We start from the raw sequence: 27,582 nt of genomic DNA, 5'->3' as shown, positions 1-27,582 counted from the left end.
CTGAGATCAAATTTAGGCGTACTTGAGCACCCCTAAAAAGGGTCTAAAATCACCCCTGGTAACTAGTAATCTGCATCCTATTACATTTCCAAAGTGACCTTCCCAACCCTGTACACTGACCTACAGTCAAGGCAAAGCAAGGCAGCTTTATTTATATAGCGCATTTCATACCCAGGGGCAATTCAATGTGCTTTACATAAAAACATTAAAAATAGGAAACAAAAAATATAAAAACATACAATTTGAAAAATAAAAATAAAACCCAATAATAGTAAAAACATGGTAACATTTAAAAAAAACCCCACTAATAATAAAAAATAAAAAATAAATACAGAGATAAAAATAAAATAAAAACTACACTAGAATAGAGCATTAAATAGCCTATAAATTTGCAGCATAAAATAATGATTTGCTGTAAAAACATACAGTGCAAAATGAAAGATTAAAATTTAAAGTGCTTTAAAAAGAGCTCAATCATAAGCACAGGAGAAGAGATGTGTTTTTAACCTGGATTTAAAAATGTCTACAGTCTGTACCTCTTAAGGACCTACCATTTATCTAAGGGGGAGGGGATAAACTACGCATCCCTTACAACCGCCTGAACTCCCATCCACTTTCCAAGTGAGGCGCTGCTCACCTCGAATGAGTACACTGATTTTTCCGACAACCCCTGAAAGCACCGCGTCTAATACGTCACCGGCTCTCCCAGAAGCCCCCTCAACCAGGAAGTTGCAGTTTGGCCGACAGCTCTCTATCGGTCTTGTTTTGACAATGATGGAGGAGGAAGAATTTGAATTTGCGGAGGATTTGGAGGCTATTTTGCATCTCACTCCGGAGGTGCAACTAGCTATTGAACAGGTAGTTGATTGAGCTCGTTGCTATGTTAATTTTAGGGACATTAGTGCTTGTCTAGCTAACAACCAGCTGTAGACACTGGATGTGACTCTACCTTTGTTAGTGTCACTAACCCGAGCTAAATGCCTTTTATACTCAATTTAACACGATATTATCAAAGCTTAACTAATATAAAACAGCTTGCCATTGAGTTTAAAGTTGAGTCAACACGTGTGACGTTAGTTTACGAAGCTGTCTTTGCTGTTAATTGTGACGACTCGTTTAATGTGTATCTATGCATGTTATCAGTAAAGGTTAGCTCATTGAAAGGACGGGTTCACTGCTGTTTAAGTCTTGTCTTTTTTAAAGTTCTGCTACTGGTCTTCAAATCACTGAATGATTTAGGTCCAGAATACATGAATGACATGTAAGTAGAGTATAAACCCAGTAGAGCTCTGAGATCTACTGACTCAGGTCAGATAGTTGAGCCCAGAGTTCAAACTAAACATGGTGAAGCAGCTATTTTATGCTGCAAAGTTATATTTAATGCTCTATTCTAGTCTAATTTTTATTTTAATTTTCTCTCTTTCTATTTTTCTGTACTTTGTTTTAATTTTTTATTATTAGTTAGTTAGTTAGTGGGTTGTTTTTTTGGTTTTTTTTGGGCCCCTTCACTTACATTTAACCAGTATGAACAGGAGGAATTATAACAGCGAGCAAAACTTCTTTCAGTGTTCATATAGACCATAATGTTGTTAATAAAAAAAAATTGTGAACCTGTCATTTACGCTTAAGGAACGCCAACAGTCATGACTTTATAACTAAGTGCTGTGTGTCTTTTGTGTCAAAGGTTTTCCCCAGCCAAGACCCACTGGACAGAGCAGACTTCAATACAGTGGAGTACATCAACACACTATTCCCCACTGAGCAGGTACAGCGGAGTGAAACAGAAGCATGTAGATGTACACCTCTGACCTACAAACATCGACTAAAGTGTAGCCCAGCTTTATTTCTGTTAGGTTAGGTTTTCATTTTCCTAAGAGGAAACTATAACAGATATTTCTCACAGTAGACATTTTGACTTGACATTGTAGAAAAGGCACAGATGTCACTAATGACATTAGTGTTCACTCTGGTCTATTAAAGTGTAACAGTGAACCAGCATGCACAATAACAAGACACTAAAACCAAACCAGCTTGATGGAATTCAGCCATCGTTAATTTTACTATTTACACCTGTGCTTTTCCTACTGTGACATCCACTTTAGCTTTTAACTAGCTTTCCTATCTGTCAATACTGCACTTCTTCTAATAGTTGTATTTGTACTTGATTATATTGTTTTTATTCTCTTTTTTAACTACTTTTACTATGTACTATTTTTATTGTCATTTGTATTAACATATCCCATCATTTTATTCTAAACACTACAGAACAAAAGATAGACATTTATATTGTCTCTGTGTGTATGTACTGTACATGACAGTTTACACACTGACGCATTTAAGTGCAGATTTGTTTGAGTGTGAATATACATTTACACATACATGTATTTAACCATGTGTGTACTGCAAATCCACAAGCACTTTATCTTAATAATATACATAATACTGCAGCCATTCACTGCACATGTGTATGTATACTTCATCTCCATGAGGGGTCACTGTAACCAAATAGTAATTACCTCAATACTGGAAAAGGGCTCTTAGTAGTGTGCATGCACTTTCACCCAATTGGGTTTTGTGTGTAATAATTCAACAGGTGAAGTGTTACACCCGCCCTGCATATGAAGTGTAGATGCAATTTAACTTTTTTACAATTTGAACTGCTTGTTTAAGCACAGATCCATTACACGCAGCATCACATGTATTGCTATTCAGAGGCTTTTTGTTTCGAGCAAAAAACAGGGATAACAGTACAATCATGAAAATGCAGCATAATAAAAAAACAAAATGATGTACTGAAGAGTAGTATTATATCTTACAAAATTGCTTAATATTTTTAATGCTGATTTTTTTTTTGTTTTATTTCTCCTCAGTCTTTGGCTAATATTGACGATGTGGTAAACAAGATTCGTCTGAAGATTCGGTGAGTATATCAGTGATGCAATAATAATATTATTATTATATTTATTATCATTATTATTATTATCATTATCATTATTATTATCATTATGGTTTTGTTGTTTTACATGCAATGTGACTAAGTGCTGTTTTGTTTCTCTTTTAACAGGCGTCTGGATGACAACATCAGGACTGTGGTGAGAGGCCAGACCAATGTGGGTCAGGATGGTCGACAAGTGAGTACTTACACTGAACTGTGGAATTTGCCTCAGAGGTTCATTGATATGTGTGTTGGTGTAAGACAATCTGAAAGAAAAACAAGTGTTTACGATTGTTCTGTTTCTCTCTAGAAACACAGCATGTAGTGCATCCCCTAATGAACTGAGATAAACAGCCCCATTTGCATCTTGTGCATATTCAGCTTTTGTAGTTTTCACAACAGCATCCCTCTCTTGAAGTTACAATGAAAGCAGTCGTTGCTCCCGACCCAGAAAAACACGTTCCTTCCCCTCGCCTGCTCTTTCCTCTTTCCACACAGCCTCCATGGAAAAGGACAGGATGACTCAGATCCATCCCCGCTGCTCAAACTGCCCCTCTTTACGGAAAACATGTCTGGGAAATAGATTCCCGTATGTAAATACTTTCTTTTAAACCCGGGCTTTTGCGTTCTAGCCTTTTCTTGTAAGAACGGGGACGGAAAAGAACAATCAATGCTGATTTAATCCAGGTCCTTGCTCTGTCAAGGAGTTGTGGTTTAAAGGGAACATGACACCTGATGGGTGAGCCTCGTATGTTCTGACCAGTTGACATGATTAGGTGTGCGTTGTCGTCAGGGTGTCTGGCCTGGTGGCCCCCGTTTTTCCCAGTTAGCTACCGTTTGGTAGCGGAAACACTCTAAATCCCCTCCAGACCAATAACATTATACAGTCACACACAATAATTTTAGTTTGTTTTTCCAGCCCCATAGAGCCATTCCAACATTTCCAGAGGGAAAATCCTTTCTACAGATGGAAAGACGGAGAGGTGTTCATTTCAAGATGGCGAAATGAGACCTAATGAAAGCAATATAATACAACAATATCAGCAGCTTAATCATTTCTGCTGTTCACTGAACCCACTCACTAAGCTAAAAGCTAAATCCACCGGTTGAAACCAAAGGTGGTAAGACTTGTGGAGAAGGATGGAGAGAGGAAGATAGGTACAGGAGTTCTGGAGAATGATTTTGCTTCTGTTATGACCATAGGGAGTCAAGAGTCAGCCAGTTATTTGCAGCAGGACTGAGGGTGGGTATTTGTCTTAGTGGTCAAACCCCAGTGGCTAATGGAGTGGTGTATTGATGGCTGTCTTACAGTCGACACACTATTGTTTTTCTCCCCCATGTTGTATTGAATTGATCCTTTACACAGCACCAGTTTCCATACCTGTTGTTAAAAATGGAAACGTCAAATCTTTATATTTGTGTCTTTTGTAAAACAAGAAGGCGAGGTAAAACATTTTACACATGACAAATATGTAATGCACCACCGTTTGCTTCCATTATTGATTGTCAATCTTTTTCTTGATTCGTCCTTTGATCTATAAATGTCAAAAAAAGAAAAGAAAAGTGAATCATTGTTTCACAAAGCCCAAGGTGTAACTGCAAATGTCTGTGTTTCATGTTTCGTCTCAACCAACAGTTCACAACCCAAAGATATAAAGTTTACCATCATAGAAGACTGAAGAATATCCATAATATCCATAATATTCATATTTAAGGAGATGGAATCAGAAAACCGCAGCTCTTTCTTCTTGTAGCTTGACCCCAAATAATTGCTAATCATCTAATTAATCATCTAATTGTTGCAGTTCTACAAATAACAGGAAGCAGCCGCAAGTCTGTGTAGTTTTTGAATGAGTTCTTCCTGTGAATGAATACTTCAAAACACTGAATTGTTATTTCATCCCTACATGCACACAGCCCCCCACCCACACACAAGCCAAATGGGTGACAGAATGACTGGCTGTAATACATGCTGTCCAGTGGCACACAGAGACGGACTTGATTATAATCATATGAACTCTGTCATTTACTCCTGGCCAATAAATAAAGGGTTATTATTATCTGGCTGGGTTGGCACACACACACACACACACACACGCCCACACACACACACACTGCATCTTTATCTGGTTGTGGTCTGCTGGCTGAAAGTTTCCTACCATTCACAGCTGCCCTTGCTTGATGATCTTGTCTGCCTGTTGTCATAGCAATGTAGATACAGCATGCACACCTGCTCCGGAGTCAGTTGAGCTCAATATCATACTCCTAATGAAGCGATTATTTTTGCATTTATTCGGTTTTTTTTTCTGTAATAAAAAAATTAAGGTCGTAAAAAGATTTTGGGTGGAATACATGCAGGGAAGTCTTAAGTTGGGAGAGCTCATTAATGAGACCAAACATTTGTTATAAATTACTGCCTGCCATAAACATTCCTGTTATTTGATCGCTGTTCAGCTTTTTTGCCATAGAGAGCTGCTGTGCACAGGGGTTCACTCACACATGCAGACACACACATCCCCCCCACCCCCCACCCCCCCCTCCTCACAGGCTGTTCCTTGCTCCTTGCATGATTGGCAACCTGGCATTTGCGTCTTTTTGTACTTGTATGCACCCTTTTAAATGTCCACTGTGGTATCAAAAGGACTCCATTAGATACCGTAGTGGTTACAGTGTGTGTGTGTGTGGGGTGTGGGGGGGGGGGGGGTCTTCCTATAGAATTGACTTCATGTAAATATTTTATGTTAACTTGTGTTTTGATTCCATGCTTTAATCGTCATCTGATCCATTTCTTTTGTCTCTTCTGTCTCTTTGTAGTTTTCACAACAAAATACAACACATGAACTACTTCCTGCATTTGTACTTAAAAAGAAATGTGGGTCATACTCTGCATATTCAGTTATGTGTAGTGACCTTTTCATTGTAGCCAATTAAATCAGAAAATTCCCTCATCTGTAAACACCAACGGTGCCAAACACTGTATTGTTTTTTAGAAGTGAATATGAAGTTGGACTTAAGCAGTCAAGGGAAAGTGTAGCAATAGCATACGAGCATATATCTGTTTTTAAGAGAATACATAAAAAAGTAGGGTTTTGTGTTATATTTAAGCTTGAGAAGTGATTCTATACAAAGCATTTCTGCAGCTATTCTCCTCTTTATCAAGTGAAACACTCTAAAATGTCTCCTTGAAAAAAAATTGTGTATATGAAGTGTAGTGCTTGGGCCATGTTCCAACTTTTAAAATAACGCCACTGATTTATCTGATTTATTGTGTTTAGCTCTAGACTCTTAAGTACCATTTTATATACCTTCGACTTCAGAAATCCTAATTGATGTCTGTGAGAAGGGGAGTGAAATGCATCCCCCAAGCTTGTTCGAGCTTTACAGGGAAGCCTCCTCGCTCCTTTTTTTTTTTTTTTTTTTTAACTCCTCAATACAGAATGTGTGTGCCATGGAACATGTGCTGCTTATCGCATGTTATAGGAATACACTGGTATGTGTACATGTGCGTGTTTGTGTGAGAACAGATAACATCTCGGGCGTGGAGGCGCCTGCTGGGCAGTGGTCTCTCTCGACTTTCCTCAAGGCTAAATACAGGAAATGAGCACTAGGAAGCAAGCCAGATTGACTCAGCTGAGTCTGCATGAACGACAATTGCAGCCTTGGAGGTTCTGGCCTCCTCTGGATGCACTCGGTTTGCTCAAAAAGATTCAGTGGCACTCCTTTCTTCCTCTAACTCTGAGATCAAAGAATAGTCACACAACCTAACTTAATTTTTCCAGTTAATTTATCCTATCACCTGACAACCAATGAAAGCTTAGAGACAGCTTGACTGAAGACTAGTCAGGACTTAATCCAATAAGTTCCTCCCTTTTCACACCTCATGTACAGACAGATTAGCCTAAAATACAGAGGATAAAGCTTCATTTGTTTTTGTGCTATGATTGTATGACTTGGTCATAAGGTGCCTTCTTTATTTTGACTGTGGCTCCAGGGCTCTGTCACTATGCATTGCCCTTTGACACCACTCACAGGGGAAAAAATAATCCTTTGCTGTCAATGCAAGCTGTATTTATATTTGTATATTTTGTGTGTGTGTGTTTCCTCTATCACTGTCCACTTGTTTCTTAGAGGTGCCTGTAAAAGTGGTAAATTCCTTGCACAGCTGGTGCCGGCTGTTAGCATTCCGTGTGTGTGAGTGTGTGCGTGAGTGTGTGTGAGTGAGTCCGAGGAGAGTCAAAGTTGTGTCTGCAGTGCCGCCACAGCATCGGGCCAAGTGAAGCCAATTACCTTGGCATCAGATGTCAGAGCGAAATCTCTGTTTAGGACCATCAAAGAACAGCTGCCATGTTAGATGATGTGAAAATATTAGAATAGCACTTCAGCTATCTTATGTTTATAACTGTTATCTAATCTGGCCTGTCTTTCTAGGCTGTTAAATCTGCTAATGATCTCTTTAGCCTTTACAGTGACAGCCTTTTATGCTCAACTTAGCCTTATGGCCTATTTGTCAACTTAAGAACTATCAATATCAGATATCTAGATAGCTTGTCAATTAGATGGCCAATTAGTCTGAGTCTGACATTGCTCCCATTCTCAAGCTGGGAAGCTGTCTTAGAAGTTTTCACATGGACCAAAGCCAAAAAACAAAATATCCATGGAAATGTGACCCAGACTGGTACACCACAACTGACAGAGATATTCCACACACTGCCCTGTTTTTAACAACAAAGTATTATTAGAAGTGGAGCCTTTTCCTTTTTTTTTTTTTCTTGTTAGGAAATCTTAAATTAAGTTGAAATTGTATATGTGGGTTGATATAATTTCAGTCAAAACATAAATAAATAAATGTTTACCACCAGCTCATGACAGGGTTTTAATATGTTCTTCTTTTGTAGATAAAAGAAAATCCAGACTTATACCTTATTTCCCTCTGTCCCTGTCTGTTTTCATTTTTGATATTGTGTGTGTTTGTGTGTATTTTTTTGCACAACACAATCTCTCAAGCCCAAGAAAGTAGAATGTAAGAAGAGTAAATATAAGTAAGTTTTGGACATCAAAGGCTCCTGTCTCTGTTTCAGGTGTTAGTGTTACATGATTTAGGCTGTGCTGAGCTAAGCTTTGGCCTTTTTTGACTTGTTTTGTTCATACCCATATTTTCATTTTCTAGCTGAATCATGGCAGTTTTTCTCACTCCAAAAACGATAAGCAAACATACCCTCACATTGTCAGTGGATTGAAAATGTGTCTTCTGTATGTTTGATTTGTGCAGGCGTTGGAAGAGGCCCAGATAGCCATCCAGCAGCTTTTTGGCAAAATCAAAGACATCAAGGACAAGGCAGAGAAGTCTGAACAAATGGTATGTACACACACACACACACACACACACACACACACACACACGGGATACTCAGGGATATGAGCCTAGCAGTGTGGAGATACAGTCTGTATCATCCTCCCATTACAATAGAAGACAATGGGCGAGAGACTTATTTAAAGTGGAGGTAATGCACCTTCCATGTGTCTCGCTGTTCCAAGCGAAGGTCAGAAGAAGGCCAGTAGGTTGGGAGAGTAAAGAAAGGATGAAGGGAAGGGGGAGACTTGCATGCAGACCCTCCCTCAACAGGCATGTCAGAGCAATTACTTCTCAGACTAGTGGGTGTGTGGCTCATCTTGCTCTATTTTCTCTTTGTCCTATTGCTCCCTCCAATTAACCACTTTTCATTTTCTTGCACATTTTTTCTCACTACTTCTCCTCCCATCTCAGTATGTTTATCTGCTCCTTTTGTCCATGCTTTCTTCTCCTTTATACTCTCTTTTACTTTGACAGCCTATCTGACTTGTTCCTCTTCCTACCTAGGTCAAGGAGATTACAAGGGACATAAAGCAGCTGGACCATGCCAAGCGCCACCTCACTACATCCATCACCACCTTAAACCACCTTCATATGTTGGCGGGAGGCGTGGACTCTTTAGAGTGGGTATAGTTACATACTGCATAGCACATTCAGACTGTCTGGTTTGACCCTAAAGGTTATTTGTTCAAAATAAAGTGTTGATAGTTATGTGCAGACAAAGGATGGGCGATGGGTTGATCCAAAGGTTTGTGTTGAGATTTTAATCCATAATGCAATACCCTTCACGGAGGCATGAAGAGTAATCGACAAAAAGGACAAGTAGTCCTGCAACAGATGTTATGGCCCCCACACAGAATCCTGATCTCAACATCATCAAGTCAGTCTGGGATTACCAAAAAGACAGGAGCAACTGAGACGCATCCCTAACCCTAACCCACAACCTACCTACCAAGTACCTTGAAAACCTGAATATGTGCACCAAGGTGAACTGGTGCTGTTTAAAATGCAAAGCATGGTTACACCTAATATTGATTTCTTTCAGGATTCTTCTGTTTACTGCACTTTGTATGAAGACAAATAGTCTTTATTTATCAATTATTTTTGAAGGCATCCCCACTTTACCTTTAGTGCCTACAACTTTTGCACTATACTGTATATTGCAATATGGTGAAGGTATGCAAAATCCCATGTAAAATAAAACCAGTGTTGCACTATGAACACTTGTTCAAATTCTTAAACATCAGTTTAAACTTTTATTTGATGTAAACAAAAAAATTAAATAACTTGGTCAGCATGATTTTTGCAGAATGAAAACATATGTCCTATAATCACAATCTGATTCTGCTGGAAATTGATGAATAATATTAAATTATTTCCCAACTTCAGTCTAGACTCTAGTTGTGAGATAGAGCTGAAATGATTAGTCACTCCACATAAAAACAATCTGCAGCTATTTTGATTTGATCAGTTAATTGTTGAGTAATTTCTTAAACAGAAATGGTGATAAAATACCAAATATTCTTTAGTTCAAGCCTCTCAAATAACAGGAGACCTCAATAATAAAGATAAAGTAGAATGATCACCTTTCTGGCATTGTCAACAAAAACTGAATAATGAATAATTTATGGCAGTTGAGCTCATAGGACCTGGTTTTACGATCCAATATTGTAATCAGCGGTCATTCCTTGAGTAGGGGTAAATGCTTAACTGGGGTCATCAGGTGGGCACCCTGTTTCCTTGGTGTTTCGTTAATAGGCCCACACAGCAACAGAACTTTATGAGGATCAGTGGAGTCTGGGTTTCTTCGGTCAATAATGAATTTCTGTTCATGTGGACTGTAAATCATAACTAGTAGTGAGAGTAGGGGTAGAAGCTTCATTAGGGTTATCAAGTGGGCACTCTCTTTCTTTGGTGTTTGATAAGCTCATGATGCTTGTCGGACGTAAGTGTCTTAACTTCTTGACTGGTGCAGTTATAGAGAATTCAATAATTAATGCTTATGCTTTTGTTCCAGAGCCATGACCAGAAAGAGACAGTATGGTGAGGTGGCCAACCTGCTTCAGGGAGTGGTCAACGTGCTTGAACATTTCCACAAATACATGGGCATACCCCAGATCAGACAACTTTCAGAGAGGTAACTAATTTGCACATACTTTAACACACATACTCACTCACCAATAACATATGTGTTTACATTCCTTGTCATTTCTTTGCATATTTCCTTCAAGTACACTATCTCTTGAGTGTATCCGTGATATTGCAGCAACCCTTGAATGCTTGAGGGACTTGCTCAATCTCACTTGAGCTATTTTGTGAGCAGCAGATTTGTAAAAACAACTCATTTCCAGTAGCCAGTTCAAAGCTGGATCTCTCCTTAGAGCTGAAATATTCCACAGCTCATCAGCCCAACTGCTGAAAAGTGGTAACAGTATTTGGCTGGAGGTATTTTTTGCGTATTACATCCTGTTTATGCACACATTCACACACATACTCGCACAATCACACACGTACAAGAACACACAGGAAGGAAACACAATGAATAGAGTCTTATTATGCCAGCATTTTTTCATTGTGAGAGCTTTAGGGCATACTTTTCTGCATGTTCTTTTCTTTGTATCTCTAAGTATGTACTTCTATTCTTGTGTTTTGATAGATGCAGTTTTTAGCACTATGCACTTGACATTCTTGTTCTTGCCTGTAACATGTCCATCAGTTTAAGTGTTGATTACAAATGAATTTGATATGAGAGCCCAGAATGTTTGTTTGCTCAAATATATCTAAATGTAATCTTTGGTTATGTCCGCACAGAACAAAGTGCATTGTTACTGATTACTGATTATATGTCCAGTTTTACAAATGTTTTCCAAGAACCACCAGAGTCTGTTTTGGGACTCATTGGCCAAATTCAGGTTATAAGTGGAGGTGATTCCCCAAAACAAGAAAGAATGACCTTCTATTCTGTTTTGATTGAGGTGTGGCAGACAGTGTTCATACCAAATAACAGCTGTGTGGAAGAAGTGACTCTGCTGGAGAAACAGATGACAGGAGAGAGAGGGAGGATAGGAAGGGAAGGGAAAGATATGAAGGCAGTGTGGACAGCTGGACGCAAATGGATACAGAAACTGAATCAAGACTACATTTAGCAGAAACAGACAGGGGGCAGATACATGGATTACAAAAATATAGGTGACAATGGACATTCAGACAGGAATAAAATGAAGCAGCCAATGGATGTTTGCAGTGACCAAGCAAAATATCCACTAACTATTAATACCTATTCAATGAACCATTATTTCTAAGGAATTGTAATACAGTTTAAAACCAAGAATACACATTTTTACTGGGTTTTGAGGAATTCAAACATTGGCTTATTTGTGGGAGATAAAGAACTGAGTTAAGATCATAGATGTAGATGCCTCGAAGATGCCACATAGACATAGATGCCTCGAGTTTGGGAATTTGATTTTTCACAAGGATGGAGCTAACCCTAGAGCTAGGTTGAGTTGCATTGAGTTGCCCCTGGGTATGCAATACGCTATATAAATAAAGCTGCCTTGCCTAAATGCTAACTTGGTCAGCACAGTACATTTAAAGTCTATGGTTAACTGTGATAATGCTAATGCTTATTTTTGCTAACGAGAAAAACAGGCTTAAAACCGTTAAAGCAAAATGTACTTACTGGAAAAACAGATCAGATGACTTCTTAGAGGGTCTTTTAGTACAACCACAAGCTGAACACGTTTTTTCAGGTGACCAAAATGTTACTCAACTTTCATGAATTGAAAACACTGTGAAATAGCACCTTAAAGCATACCTTGATTCATCATCTATTTTATTCTGAACGAAATATGCTGTATGAAAATGAACATCATGCTATAATGAAGAAGACTTGAATCTAGTGATTGAGACCATAAACTCATAAGGAAAGTGTTTACTGAGATTATAAGACACATACGGCCATTTTCCCATGGACTTCCATACAATGGGACTTCTCTCGGGAGCCAGTCGAGTTGCCTCCTGCTGGCCATTAGAAAGAATGCAGGTTGAAGACGCTTACGCATTGGCTTGAATTTTCAGACTGGAAGCTACGATTTGAGTCCACAGTCAGCTGGGTGTTTTTAACTGGCAGCGGGTACTTGAAATGATGGCTGCAAGTTCAGTTGGCATCCATCTATAATATTATCTCTCCACCCCCTCATGTTTATTCTAGACGATTGACATAGCTTTGGGTGCTGTCCTTGGTTAACCCGGCCTGGATGCCACCGTGGTGAACACAGGCTCTCTGAGGACATGTCAGGTTTAGATAGTCTTAAGCAGACCTCATTATATAAACGCTCCTCTGTCACATGCTTTTGTGGTTGCTTTACTGACAAGGAGCCAGTTCATTCATATTCATGGAGACACACTTGTGCACATAAAGAAACACATTTGTGTATTCTTGTATTAATAAGCACTGGGTTTAAAAAACACCAACTGTATGAAATAATGGACTGTGACAGGATAGAAAATTTGATAGAAACAAAACAATCCAAAATATGGTGCACAAGTGCTACAGGAATTTTTGAACAGTGTGTTTAATAGTTAGCCAAGGTATTCATGCCTCGGAGGATACTCAAGTCTTGTGTGTATTATTCCAAAATAATGTTTGACTGATTGAGAAATCAATGAAACATCCACTGTGTCACTGGACGTTTTCCCATCCAGAGTAAAAGCAGCACAGAGTGAGTTGGGGACTCAGATTCTGGCAGATTTTGAAGAAGCCTTCCCTTCTCAGGGCTCCAAGGTAAATATGAATACGATTTGGTTGTCATTTCCCTGGACACATTAATAATGTCTATTTCTCTTTAGACTTGAATTTTCTCTTAATCTTCCCCTCTAAAAAAAAACTTACCTTTTATGTCCCAATCCATTTAAACAGAGACCAGGGGGTCCCAGTAATGTGCTTAGAGATGCCTGTCTGGTTGCAAATGTGCTCGATCCACGCATCAAGCAGGAGATTATCAAAAAGTTCATCAGGCAGCACCTCTCTGAGTACCTGGTGCTCTTCCAGGAAAACCAAGATGTGAGTACAAATTGAAAGTAAAAAAAAAGGCTTTAAATGTGTACTGCATAGTGGATAGATTACAGATGTATGTATTGATTAAACATATACCCTGCCCTGCTGTTTAGGTTGCATGGCTGGACAAGATCGATCGCCGCTACGCCTGGATCAAGCGTCAACTTGTCGACTACGAAGAGAAATATGGACGCATGTTTCCTGAAGAGTGGTGCATGACAGAGCGTATTGCTGTGGAGTTCTGCCACATCACCAGGTAAACACACACGCAACATACAGGAAATAGGAAACCCTTCTTAGGATCAAGCATTATAAGACTTTAAATCCAGTGGTTTGTGGGATATTTAATGAATATTTTGTTCTGTGTATCTCCAGAAAAAAAGGGGTGGAAATGAAAGAAAAAAAGAAAAGAAATTTAATGTTATTAGATTAAACGAGGCAGAAATGGAGAAATTGGAAATGTTTGAAGTGAACCACACTGGTGTGGCGTGCTAGACTGTGATTTGCAGTTGACGTAGGTGGCCTACATGAGCAGTGACCTAGTGACGACGTGTCTCAGTCTTTTCCCGTTCGCTACACGAGAGACAAAAGGAGTGGGCACTGTTTGTGTGTCTCTTCCAACTACAGCTATCAATAAAATAACATCTGGCAAAAATCGTGGCAGTGTCATGTTAAGAAAGTCTGCTAATATTTGTTGCTTACTGTCAAGAAAGGTTTTTGGTAGGCGAAGACTACAAATATGTCCTAAAAATGAGGTTGTGAGGAAATATGCTCATTGTGAGTGTGTGTGTGTGTGTGTGTGTGTGTTCCTAAGGGTGGAGCTTGCCAAAGTCATGCGAACTCGAGCTAAGGAGATCGAGGTGAAGCTGCTTCTGTTCGCCATTCAGAGGACCACAAACTTCGAGAGTCTGTTGGCCAAACGCTTCACAGGATGCACCTTGACTGACGTACCTGGAGTGAGAAAAACACACACACACACACACACACACACACACACACACACACACACACACACACACACACACACACACACACACACTGATACACACATAACAATCAAACATGACATCTTTATCTATTATATGTTTATGCACATTTGTCCTGTTGTAAGGGAAATTGTTTTATTGGTTGTACCACAATAACAGTTACATAAAACTGCTGATTTGTAACTTGTGTTCTCCATTTACACACACACACACACACACACACACACACACACACACACACACATACACACACACACACATACACACACACAATGTAATTTTCAGTGTTACAGCCTGAAGAAGCCTTTTTAATCCAGATCATGCTGTGATGTAAAGGTGGAAGCAACACTGAGAATGAGCTCCACCCTTAGGAACACACACACACACACACACACACACAGAGAGACACACACACACACAATGTACTCTTCAGTGTTACAGCCTGAAGAAGCCTTTTTAATCCAGATCATGCTGTGATGTAAAGGTGGAAGCAACACTGAGAATGGACAGATTATGTAGAAGTTCATGATTAGTAGTTTTGTTTTGTAGGTCGAGCTTGAGCAGGACTGATAATATTTAGACAGAGACCCTTTTGTCTTCAGTTCAGTTTACACCCGAGTGCTGGGATCTGTAATTCACTTAGTGATTTGGCTGAGTGGAATTTTTTTTTCATTCCCTTTTTTTTTTTTTTTTTTTTTTTTTTTTAAAGAATATCTTCAATAATTCCCCTCACAGTTCTGAGTCAAGAGTATTGTTAGTGTGAATTGAACGGTAGACAAAAATAAGTCTTATCTGTGTTTGTACAGCAGAAGAAGCCAGAGACTCCTCTAGAATCCACTAACCCCTTTCTGGAGGATGACCCAGGTGAGGATGTTGGCACAGAGAAAGATGAAGATCTGGCCAAGGTGAGTAGACCATGTTTGACTCCTAATTTAATTCTTCTGTAACACAAATGTACCTTCATGTATTTCTTCCTCTGACTTGATTAGATCAGCTCTGCTCTTTCTAAAGGGAACATTTGTTCAGAATAGTCTCTAAATTACTGTCCCAGCTTATAAACATCAATATTTCCACATACTTGCCTAAAGTTCACAATAGATTGGCTAAGAGCTGGACTGTTTATTGCTGGAAAGTACTATGTTGATATTTTCTGTGTTGTTTTTGTTTGTTTTATAACCAAATATAAAATCTCCCACATCGCCTTATCTTTGGAAACCATTTCTATGTTCAGTGATATGACATTTGGCTTTTGCTTACTGAATTTGGAAGCAAAATAAACTCACTGATTGGACTTTGTTAGAGCTGCTACTAAAACCTGTAATTTCATTCTTCCAACTCATAGCCCAGGAAACCCAAAGCTCCGGACAACCCTTTCCACGGCATTGTCTCCAAGTGCTTTGAACCTCATCTATATGTCTACATAGAATCCCAAGACAAGTGAGCAACACACTCGTACATACACACATACACACAGACTCACAATCAGGAGCAGGTTGTGTTGTAAAGTTGGCACAGGGGTCTTTTTTCCATTGTATGTTCATCAATCAGATCCCCCACCTCCTATTCTACTTCACTGCCTCTTCTGTCTTTCCATCTCTTGTTCCTGTACATGTCTGTGTCTCCACTGTGGCAGAAATGTTTCCCATTAGCCACACGACCACAGACGCTGCGAGAGAGAGAGAGGGGTTGAATAAGTGCTGCCGCAGCAGATCTGCCTATTTTCATTCCCACCTCTTTATTTTTTTTTTCTTTTGGTGCCCCTTCTGCAGTCTTTCTGCATGCTTTACTTTTGTTTCATTCCTTCTTGTTCTCAATCTCTTCTCTCTTCTTTATTTTTTTTTTATCTCTCCCCTTCTCCCCTAGCCTGCTTGTCTTTTTCTGTTTTCCTTTTTTTTTTCACCACCCTTCCTCTGTCTCTCCACCATCCTAGTTCTCCCCCATCAGTTTCTCCCCTCCCCCAGTAAATGTGCAAACGCTCCAGAAACCAAACACAGTTTTGGGAGTGCTGTTCTTGCATGCAGCCCCCTGGCTTTTGGCTCTCTGGGGTGTTAAACGCTGTTGGTCTCTTCAATGGAACTGGATTGACCTATTCTGCAGCTACAACCTCATTTCAGCTCAATCCAAAGGCCTTAAGTTGGCAATGTCCAGATCAGCTTGTCCCCAGTGGGACATAACAGGAGAGAACAGTGGCCTGCTTGTTTTGTCCTTGGCTGTAGTTCAGAGATTCAGTAGGACTGGGCCACACCAACTGACTGGACCTGTTGACCGTAGCACTGAGGATTTTGATATGCTTTGGATATTTCTCTCTTATTTATCCATCTGGCCCTTTGTCTGTCTTCCTGTTATTTTATCTTTTTATTTATCCTTTGGGGTCAGGGACCAATCATATGTTCTTTAATCTTTTAGTTTGAGTCATGTAGTTCCTTACATGTGCCCCTTAATCCAACCACCCGTGTGTGTGTGTGTGTGTGTGTGTGTGTGTGTGTGTGTGTGTGTGTGTGTGTGTGTGTGTGTGTGTGTGTGTGTGTGTGTGTGTGTATGTGTGTGTGTATGTGTGTGTATGTGTGTGTATGTGTGTGTATGTGTGTGTGTGTGTGTGTGTGTGTTTGAACCTGTGTGGGATTTGGCTGTTCTTACTTGGTTATCTGCAGGAACCTGGGCGAACTGATTGACCGGTTTGTGGCTGACTTCCGAGCACAGGGCCCACCCAAGGCAGGCACAGAGGAGGGTGGAGCAGTACTGCCAAGCTGTGCCGACCTCTTTGTTTATTACAAGAAGTGCATGGTGCAGTGCTCCCAACTGAGCACTGGAGAGCCCATGATTGCCCTCACAACCATCTTTCAGAAATTCCTGAGGGAGTATGCCTGGAAGATCCTCTCTGGCAACCTGCCTAAGTAAGACTGGTTCAGTTCTGGTCCCTTTAAGGGTTATTTCACACATATTACACAAAAAAGATTTTTATCTTGAATGTTATACATATAGTTTTGGTTTCATTAGCCCAGATTTTAGATATCGGATTTTAAGATTTCTGCCTCCACACCAATACAATGGAGGGAATGGAATTTCAATTGTGTAGCTCACAACATGGAAAAAACATATACATACAATACTTTTCATAAATATATGATTTTATATCTTTTTTAAAAATTCAACATTAAATTATACATCTACACCAACAAGGTCCCAGGTCACTATAAATAATCCAAAGAAAAAGTTGTGCTGACTTTCATCTTATAGGTAAAATTGTATTGCTCACTGTTAACTGGTGTCGTCAGTTTTCAGTGAATCATTTGAACATTAACTTCACTCATATTATAATTTGATTTGATTTTCTGGCTCCAGAAACTCACAAAGATGTCAGTGAGTGAATAACAAGCGGGTAATCCAAAATTCAAAATGCTTCTTCGAATATTTACTGTTCACTCTACACACGTTTTCTTTCAGACTAAAGCTTTGTAGATTGAAATTGGTATAAGAGGGATAATAATGGCCAAGAGAATAATTATTAAGGTGTCTAGTTCCACATAGAAGAAAAAAATAAAACATAATCACTTGATAACAGCAGTAAATCTGTATCAAGAACAATTGTGCATTACAAGTCTAAAGCAAGCGGTATAGTATTTCAACAGTTTCCATCCATGAGAATAATTAAATTTTTAGGGCTGTAACACAAACACAGATTTATTTAGGATTAACTTTCACAAACAAGCATGTCACGCCCATATTTGTTCATTCTTCTGGCACGGTGATGGGGCTGTTTAGGAGTTTAGTTTGAAACTTAATGTCTTCAGTCCTCGCTGTGTTTGATGGATTGGGATGGCATGCTATGTGGGATCTGGAGTTGGTTATGTTGTGGCAAAGCCTAATACACTACCAGAAAAAACATCTCTGGCTCATTGGCCACATTAAAACTCATCACTGGCTGTGGTATACACACACACACACACACACACACACACAAACACACAGGCGTGTTCTGTTTCTGTCTCAGATATGCATGCATGCTAATTACACACTTGCATTCACTGACTAATGTATACCATATTCTCAGCCGTATAGAAACACTTCATAAAAGATGCACTCAGACGCTTTGCAAGTGCACACACTTACAGACACACGCAGTCACGCTCATCCAGTGTGGTGTGCTGTGAATTGGTTTTGCGAGGTTTTGAAAGGGGCCCCCGAAAGGAGCTTGAACAATATTGTGGTTTTGCCCACGTCTCTGTTGTGACGTTTATTAATGACTGGGTCGCCGTTGCAGCATCCATACACTCTCGCGTCTGCCTGCAGTTATTCCTGTTCTGTCTCAGTTACTGAAATTTACTCTTTACCTGCGGTTTAAAAAAAATATGTTTCACAAGGGTACAAAGGGCGTACACCTCGGCCAGTTTTAGGAAAAACAATACACAACATCTTGGGGTTCACCTCAACCTTCCTCGTCCTCTGTGACCCCGGTGTAAACAAAGAGGCCGACCACATACATTTAAAACAAACAACTGAAATAACTTATCTCTCCAAAATTGACAGATGTTTTAATACAAGCACTAACAACATTATACAACAACTACATTTATCAGTTTTGAGTACTCATTAGTTATGATCGGTTGAGAAACACAAAAGTGCTGACTTTGCACAGCAATGGATGACTATTTATGGTAACCGCTCATTCTGTCTTTCTCTCCCTCTCTCTGTTTTTTTCTCTCTGTTGTGTTTCTTCTATTTCTGTCTGTCTGTCTTTCTCTCTCTCTCTTCAGATCCAGCAGTAACAGTGGAGGTCTCACCATCAGCAGTTTACTGAAAGAGAAAGAAGGTTCAGAAGCAGCAAAGTTCACCGTGGACGAGCTTTGCCTCATCTGTAGCATCCTCAGCACTGCTGAGTACTGCCTGGCTACCACACAACAGGCATGTACACAGATACACACATCCATAGACTCAAAGTATCTGTGGATTCATGCCTTTAATTAATTTGAACTAGAGGTTCTTCTGCAGTGAAGGTGCACACTAAAGATTTAACTTAGACAGGTAGTTAGGTGTCTTTGCACATAAAGAGATGCCCGTCATAGCAGCAGTTGCTTGATCTCTGTTTCATTAGTGTTTTAAGGAAGTGGCAGTGGCAGTTCTGATTACAACAGACCCTGAAAGGTTTCATGCATGCTGTTGTCCTGCAACATCCTCACCAATTTCAGCAACATTTGGCCTGTTACATATTTGAACGGATGTACTCTTTAACTCTTTAGCACTCTGATGTAGTACATATTCCTGAAATGCAGAAACACAGCTTTTTTTTGTGTGTTTAAGCGTGTGCATTCATGTTTTCATTTGTATGTGTTACAGCTGGAAGAGAAGCTAAAGGAAAAAGTAGATAAAGTCCTGATGGAGAGAATTAATTTGACTGGAGAGATGGATACATTCAGCACGTAAGAGACAAATGCAAACCTTTTTTTTGTTTTGTTTTCAATAAAGTATGAATAAATGAAAAAAAGAGCATGTTTTAATATTGTTGTTGTTTTCGCAGTGTGATCTCAAACAGCATCCAGCTACTTGTTCAAGATCTCGATGCTGCATGTGACCCTGCTCTCACTGCTATGAGCAAGGTTGGACAGACTCACACATCCTTACATCATACACTATTGAAGTCAATACCACTGTCATTCATTAAAAAGTTAAATGCACATAATCAAGCTGTATAACAACTTTTCGTGTGGCTTTGTGAAAGTGTCATCGTCGTCATCATCAAGTTCGATTTTCTCTTTATCTCTCCCTCTCATCTCTCAGATGCCGTGGCAGAGCGTGGAGCACGTGGGTGACCAGAGTCCTTATGTGACTTCAATCATCATGCACATTAAGCAGAATGTGCCGATCATCAGAGACAATCTAGCCTCTACACGCAAATACTTCACACAATTCTGCATCAAATTTACAAAGTACAATATACACACACACACACACCCGTGGCTTTATCCATACTTCGTAATCAAAGGTTCATATAATTGATACGTTTGTCACTTCTCTCTTCCTTTAGCTCTTTCATCCCCAAATTTATCAACCACTTGTTCAGATGTAAGCCTATCAGCATGGTGGGAGCTGAACAAGTAAGTGCAGTTCATGCTAATCTTGCCTAAAACTTCACTTGTTAACTTGTGAGTCATCGTCAGCACATATTAAGCTCCACATGTATGTTCTCTATTACATTGATATTGCATCACAAAATCCATGAATGACACAGGCAGTGGTTAAATCTTTAATAATGTTTTTTTTTTACTGTGTACTCCATCCCACCAGCTCCTTCTGGACACTCACTCCCTGAAGACCGTCTTGTTGGATCTGCCCTCCATAGGTTCTCAGGTGCTCCGCAAGGCGCCTGCCAGCTACACCAAGATCGTGGTGAAAGGCATGACCCGTGCAGAGATGATACTTAAGGTAAGGAGGATGGGTAAAGCTCTAGTGCAGCTGATGTTCTATGTAGTGCTGCTTCAAATTGTGAAGGGATATCATGAGTATGTGCAGCCCACCGTACCTGGGTGAATGTTGGAAAAACACTCAACCTTGCTCTTAAGGCCAGTTAAGATTAATTTAAACAATTTGCTTTTCACATGTAAACTCAGAGTGAGCTGGCATCTTTGAGTGATGGAATTTAAAAAGAACTTCAAGTAGAAAATAGTTCAACTTAAACACATTATTAGAGCAGCTTAGTCTTTATGGGATACTTCAGATTTTATGACATTTAACTTGTGTGTCTAAATTCATGCTGGCCGATTTAACAACCAAATCTTCGGTTTCTGACCTTTAAAGGCTCGGGAACTTTAGAACCTTTTTGTTTATGTGTGGTCTGAATGAAATCCATTTATCTCTTGTTTGCCATTTAACAGATTTAATGTTGAAATTCTGACATATCCAGTTAAACATGAACCATGGTGTTGACGTTAACGCTTGATCAAGAATAGCCTGGCAAAACCTGCAGCTAACTGCTTTTTCCACTGATTGAGGTTCCATCGTAAGAAGAAACAATAGACTGAAGAAACATTTCTCCTTTGAGTGTTTGTGGTTTGACTGGCGAGTCGGTATTAAAATGTTTGTCTAGAGTCACTCACAAAGATTATCTACTCAGAGTTTATTCTGAGCAGAATAGCCCTTTAATTGTGTCTTTAACCCCACTCACAATAGCACTTTATGAGCATTTTTCCATAAAATAACCCACTTCACATAGGAGGTAGGGAGGGAATAGGAATGGATCTCATGCACCACTGGTTTAATGGGTGAGACTGGCCAACTCAAGCCACGCACACACGTAATCTTTCACGCAGTATGTGGTTGACCTTAGGCCAGTCAAAAGGTGTGAGTGAGTAAATAAGTAAATGCATGCAGCCATGCGTCTTCTCACGAATGCACTTATCATGACGCACCCCACAGATGCAGTATAACAACTTGTGTGTGTTGGATGTTGTTTTCACTGCACAGAGCAAAATGCAGGGGTCAAACAGTTAGCCTTGCCTCAAAATTACCTTATGAGACTCTAGAGGACACTGGTATGTGACTGCCATAGATTAACCCCACCCTAATTAACTGTCCCTGAAGTGTAGAGAAATGCGCACGCACACATGACAGAGGGCACGCCTGCCTGTCCCCTGATTTCTCTTGGATTCCTAGGAGGCCTTCTTTCCTTCCTGAAGTTATCATGGTTGCGCTGTCTTGATGTTAATAGCAGTCAGTGTGACCTGCTCTAATCGTGCTATTCACAGTGGATATATGGCAGACTAGAACGTATTTTTGATTTTAACCACGTTTACATCCTGCCTTAGAATTGAGCCTTCAGGCACACTAACTTTGTTTTGTCTCAGACATCGACTTGTCTTGCAAACCCCTCTCAGCATTTCATATTTGATGTCTCTGTTTTCTACTGGGATGCACACTGTTCCATATGGCCTGTTGTAAAGCCCGCTTTTGTTCCCTGGAAAAATGCCTTGAATGTAAATACATGAATTTCCACTCATCTGCCACACATTATAAAGGGCTTTCACATTACAGAATTATAGAATGCATTCAGATCAGCCCACTCCTGTCTAGTTTTTCTGAATTTGACTGCCAGCGGGCCTCTTCTGCTGGAATGTGATCTGTTTGGCTTCTGAAGAAATCTTACAGACGTAGCTGACACTGCATGAAGACTTTTGAGTGGTTCACACACACGTTATAGTGACAGCAAAAGACAGCATAATCTTTGTTGAGGATAGAAATCCGATACCTGTAGAAATATGAAAAGATAAAGACAGATAACAAATTAAATTTAAAATGTGTTAAAATGCTGTAAAATAGAGTATAAATAATATGGAATCAAGCAATACATGTTGGACCTGGTAGCAAAAAGGAATAAAAGAGATGGAGGTGGATCTCAAGAGATTTCATCCTTCTAAAAAACATTAAAGGAGCTGTATAATGACTTCTAAAGTGAAGGTTTTTGACCTTGGAAAGAGAAATAGAAGCTTTTTGTAATGTGGCCAGCATTTTAGCCGTTGACTTAATGCAACATCAAGGTTCTTCACAGGTAATTGCTTCCATCTTGGGCAAAGACTGTAGCTTCTGAGAGACAAACCCATAGAAAGAAGGTCAATGCAAGAATTCTTCTACGTTGCCACAACAATAGTTTTAAATTACACTCTGCGATGCCGTGACTTGAAATTAAATCTGAGCTTGCCCTCGCCAAGAAAATGCAGTTCATTGGGACAATTGACAGAGCACTTTAAGTTTTCAAAACTCTCTTTGAGAATTAAGCATATAACCCACTGAAGCATTCCTTTTTACATTTCCAAGGCGCAGAACAAGCTGTAAACACAACACTGGCACGTTAACCCCTTTATAAAAATTGTAACGGCTAGCATGTTAGCTAACAGCTGCCTGTTTACACATCTAACACACATGGACCAACATCATTTATTTGGCGTTATGTTTCTGTTGACACGGCTAATGTATGTCCAGAACTCACTTTATTTTTAGCTGGGTTTGTGAAATATGTTTCTTAAGCATTCAAACGTTTCACAATATTCACGAGATAGTCGCTAACTTTGTCTCTGCTATTTGATGTTGATAGTTGCTAACTTTGTCTCTCTGCTATTTGAGGTTGATAGTAGCTAACTTTGTCTCTCTGCTATTTGATGTTGATAGTTGCTAACTTTGTCTCTCTGCTATTTGATATTGGACACGTAGTGTACCATTGGTTTATCTTAGCGTATTTGCTAAAAACAGCTACTTGCCAACATTTGTAAATGAAGCTGAGGAAAAGCAGTTGTCCAAACAGTAAGGCTGCGAGCCGTAAAAAAACTAAATAATGAGCTGAAAGATGCTAAAACGCTCCGTAGAGCTGAGGGAAACCACAGAGTGGGTTGGTAATTCTCCTTGTGGGTTCATCACTCCGAGTGACCCTTTCACAGTGTGCAGTCATTTGATCCAATGTTGATATAAAAAATATTGAGTGCAGCTTTTAAACTGATGCAATATTCTTCGCTCCTCAGTTCACAGAAGAGAAGAATCAACTGTATTATTTTAGTTTCCTGTAAAATGAAATCTCTTAAATCTTTATGTAGCTGTCAAAGTATCTTCTTTTTAGTGTTGAAGTGAATGATGGTGATGAATAAATTTAGGCTGTTATGTGAGCCAGCGCACAGTTATGTTCAAAGTACATAGGATTCTTTCTGTCTGTCTGAGACGGCCTCTCCTGGCCGGTACGATGCCTGTGAGACGTGGCTGTTTTCCACGCTCCTCTTAGCCCAGCCCACCATACTGAAGCTCCAGCTCGCTCTCTCCCACCTCTGAAGTTGTCTCCTGGGGAGTAGTTAAAAGGCAACCCCCCTTCCTACCCTTGTTTGGCCTGAATACACCCCACCACCCCCACCACCCCACCACTCTGTTGCTCTCTCTCTCTTTCCCTTTTTATGCCCGTTTTCATTCTTAAACTCCCCCCCTTGCCCCCCCCCCCTACCCCCCCCCCTTTTTTTACAAGGTCCCTACAGGCCTTTCCCTTGGCCTGGCTCCAGGACAGTTGCTAAGTAAATCACTCAGTCAGCAGGGCTAGTAAGAAAGCAAAGAATTCCACACAATCCTGAGCCTTTCATGCCTGCTGTCTCTCTCTTCCTATCCTGCGTCTGATTCCTCCACTCTCTCTCTCTCTCTCTCTCTCTCTCTCTCTCTCTCTCTCTCTCTCTCTCTCTCTCTCTCTCTCTCTCTCTCTCTCTCTCTCTCTCTCTCTCTCTCTCTCTCTCCCTGTGCAGCTCACCTTCTCATGCATTTCAGTACTTTGAGTAAAAAGATAGTAAAGCTTGAAAAGACAGACTTGGGCTCCTTTGAAGTAAAGGATAGAAGTAACATTTGGAGAGATTGTCCGTGTGAACGTGTATGCATGAGATGGGAGATAGGGGTCTGTCAGCCATGTGTTAGTCTGCCTTATTATGTAGTGGCTGGAAGAAATGCTCCCCAGTCCACGCTTTCCACACAGTTTCTATTGTTTGAAAAAAAACAACCAAGAGAATCCAATCCCCAAGATTTGTGCCCCATTAAACTTCTTTTGCCTGCTCTTGGCTAATGCTGATTTTGCCTAGACTCATTATACCCCCAAAATAATTACCGGTGAAGCTAATTCTTCCCCACTCATGCATGGAGTAATTGGTGTGTAAAAGGGAAAAAAAATGTGAGGAGTAGGCTACTAAATATAGAAACATAGTCTAAACTGCAGCTACAACTATTGGTTCTGTCAGATGGAGCCCCCCCTCCCACTCGCCTCTGCCTCATTTGGGCTATAGCTGCCCCATGTGGGATCATTTAAAGATCTCTTGGGTCGACCCATGATGGTTCACAGGAAAGCGGGGGCGCGGGGGGGGATTGAAACCCACAATAAACTTCATTTTTCTGCAGGTGGTGATGGCCCCACATGAACCGCCAGTGGTGTTTGTTGATAACTACATCAAGCTCTTGGCTGATGGCAATCCTGAGACCTTCCAGAAGATTCTGGACATGAAGGTCAGTTGGTTTGACTCCACCAGTGATTAAAAGGAATAGTTTTTGGGAAGCTTGCTTTCTTGCCTGTATGTTCAAAAGGAAACTAGAGCTAGAAGGCAGTTTGCTTAGCTTTGCATGAAGACTTGAAACACTTGAAACTTGAAACACCTTTAACCTGCTTTGTCTGAAGCCTCCAGCACCTCTACAACTCACTCATTAACATGTTATATCTTGTTATCCACAGGACTATTTATTTGTTGAGGGCGGTGACTTCCTTAATGGGTCGTTTACACAAATGGAGTCAAAAATTGGGACATTTGGGACAATTAATGTGCACTTTTTAGCAGAACAAGCCAGAAATGTTGCCTTTAGACAGAGCCAGGCTAGCTGTTTCCTCCCATTTCAAGTCTGTAATGTTAAGCCAAGCTAACTGGCTGTTGACTGTAACTTAACATGAAAGTACAGATATGAGTGTTATCAGTCTGTTTCTTCTGTGATCTCACCTGTTTTCATGTTTTCCCATAATCCTGTTTGAGATTTGTTGTCTAACTTGTTGTTGTTGTTCTTCCCCTTTGTTCCAGTTTTGCATACTAATTCTCGACTACTCTAACAGAATATTTCACATATTCAGTGAGACATTTATTGATGTGTTGTGATTTTCCTGTATGTTTTTGTATGCGTTGTAGGGTTTGAAGCGCAGTGAACAGAGCAGCATGCTGGAGCTCTTCAGGCAGAGGTTACCCACTCCACCCTCTGGGGCAGACGGCGGTCCCTCTCTATCCTTCAGTGCCCCCACCCCTGAGCAGGAGTCGTCCCGCATACGCAAACTAGAAAAACTCATCAAGAAGAGACTGTGAACAAAGACACACTGAATAAACACAATGAAATTTAAAAAATGCTGCATGCTGGGATGGTCTTCACCTCCCTCGCAGCTAATCATCTCAAAGACTTCATTCAGCTATTGTGGAGAATTACAGAAAGAACAAAAAGTTGACTGAATTTTTTGACTGACAGTAATATGAATACGAGCTGACGCTGGATGAAGAATCTTCCTCAAATGCTACCTGATGTTTGTACACATCCCGTTTATTTCTGTAATTTCTCACCTTTCTTGATGACACTAATGTCTGAGCTTTGAAACATTAGTACATTGTTGCAGAGTGTATTTGCACTCATAAGAGCGAACACAGTGCTTTTTAATCTAATTCTGCTCAGAGAGGCTGCCTCTCTGGGACATGTCTAATCAAGGATGATTACAGGCAGCCTGATCTTAATTAAAGCTGATGTTATCTGAATATAATGTATTTCAAGGATAGCCATGGCTGCCTTCAGCTATTGTAATTTCTAGTGGGGGGGATACTGGACAGAAATCTGTGTGCTTCTCTGCCTTTCATTAAAGTTGACATGAGACATAGGTGTTAGGTGTTTGTGTCAACGGTGGCCTAAATTACAGATCTCATTTCACATTCAGAAATTCCAAGTCCGGGACAAAAATGATCTTTTTATTTCCTGCATCCTCAGTTAGACTTGAGGTTGGCTTTGTCTTTTAACTTCGGGCTTTAGCTTAGGAAGGATGGAAGGATTGAGTATCTGTGTATCATGCAATATGTGCAGGTGTGTGATCTTGTCATATGTAACAGTCCAAAATACTCTGTACAAGCCGTAATTACTAAAAACATCCATATTATCCAATTTGCATTGACATGAATTTAAGAGTTTGTTTTGCTGGGTATCAAGTTACACTATCCATCCATTCAACAGCACTATTGTACAGTTACAGTAAGTAATGAGTTCTGTCTAAACTTAAACATGTAATTTGGAAAACCACATCGTTTCATTACAAAAATGTACGAAGACTGATGGGTTTGTCTCGACACTTAAACTCATAACCAATAATTTTCTGGGTCTCTCTGAAGCCGCTCCCTCCCTCACATATATCTAATGCAGAACAGGACTGTCATGGAAGAAGAAGAAAAAACTGACCATTTATTCAGTTTCTGCACCTCCTCAGTTTAGAAAGTCATTGTAGATTTTAACCTTTGTGTCGTCCTCACGGGTCAAAATGACCCCGTCTAATTTGACTGTTGCTTCTTTCCTCCTTTCCTTCCTTCAGTCTGTTCTTCCTCCCTCCCTTCCTTCCTTCAGCCTGTTCTTCCTCCCTCCTTTCCTTCCTTCTTCCTTCCTTCCTTCTGTCCTCCCTCCTTTATTTCCTTTCTTCCTGCCTTCCTTTGTCCTTTCCTTCCTTCTTCCTTCCTCCCTCCTTCCTTCC

The 27,582-nt window shown here is 40.1% G+C and overlaps 1 protein-coding gene across 1 annotated transcript; it reads left to right on the top strand.

The window, feature by feature from the left end:
• The first annotated feature begins 717 nt into the window (after positions 1–717).
• Positions 718–27,582, top strand: vps53 (VPS53 subunit of GARP complex). The gene is made up of 22 exons (XM_053321182.1): positions 718–858; positions 1,685–1,765; positions 2,871–2,920; positions 3,065–3,131; positions 8,205–8,291; positions 8,793–8,908; positions 10,303–10,422; positions 12,993–13,071; positions 13,207–13,350; positions 13,458–13,600; positions 14,159–14,300; positions 15,137–15,235; positions 15,673–15,767; positions 16,982–17,224; positions 19,085–19,232; positions 19,665–19,747; positions 19,846–19,924; positions 20,106–20,254; positions 20,353–20,422; positions 20,613–20,750; positions 25,230–25,334; positions 26,000–27,582. Exons 1-22 carry the CDS (start codon positions 772–774, stop codon positions 26,168–26,170), a joined length of 2,496 nt encoding a protein of 831 aa, XP_053177157.1. The 5' UTR covers positions 718–771; the 3' UTR covers positions 26,171–27,582.

Source organism: Scomber japonicus, chromosome 6 (assembly GCF_027409825.1).
Source record: "Scomber japonicus isolate fScoJap1 chromosome 6, fScoJap1.pri, whole genome shotgun sequence".
NCBI lineage: Eukaryota > Metazoa > Chordata > Actinopteri > Scombriformes > Scombridae > Scomber > Scomber japonicus.
Note: the sequence above shows the minus strand (reverse complement) of the source record. Positions and strands in the feature narration are given on the sequence as shown.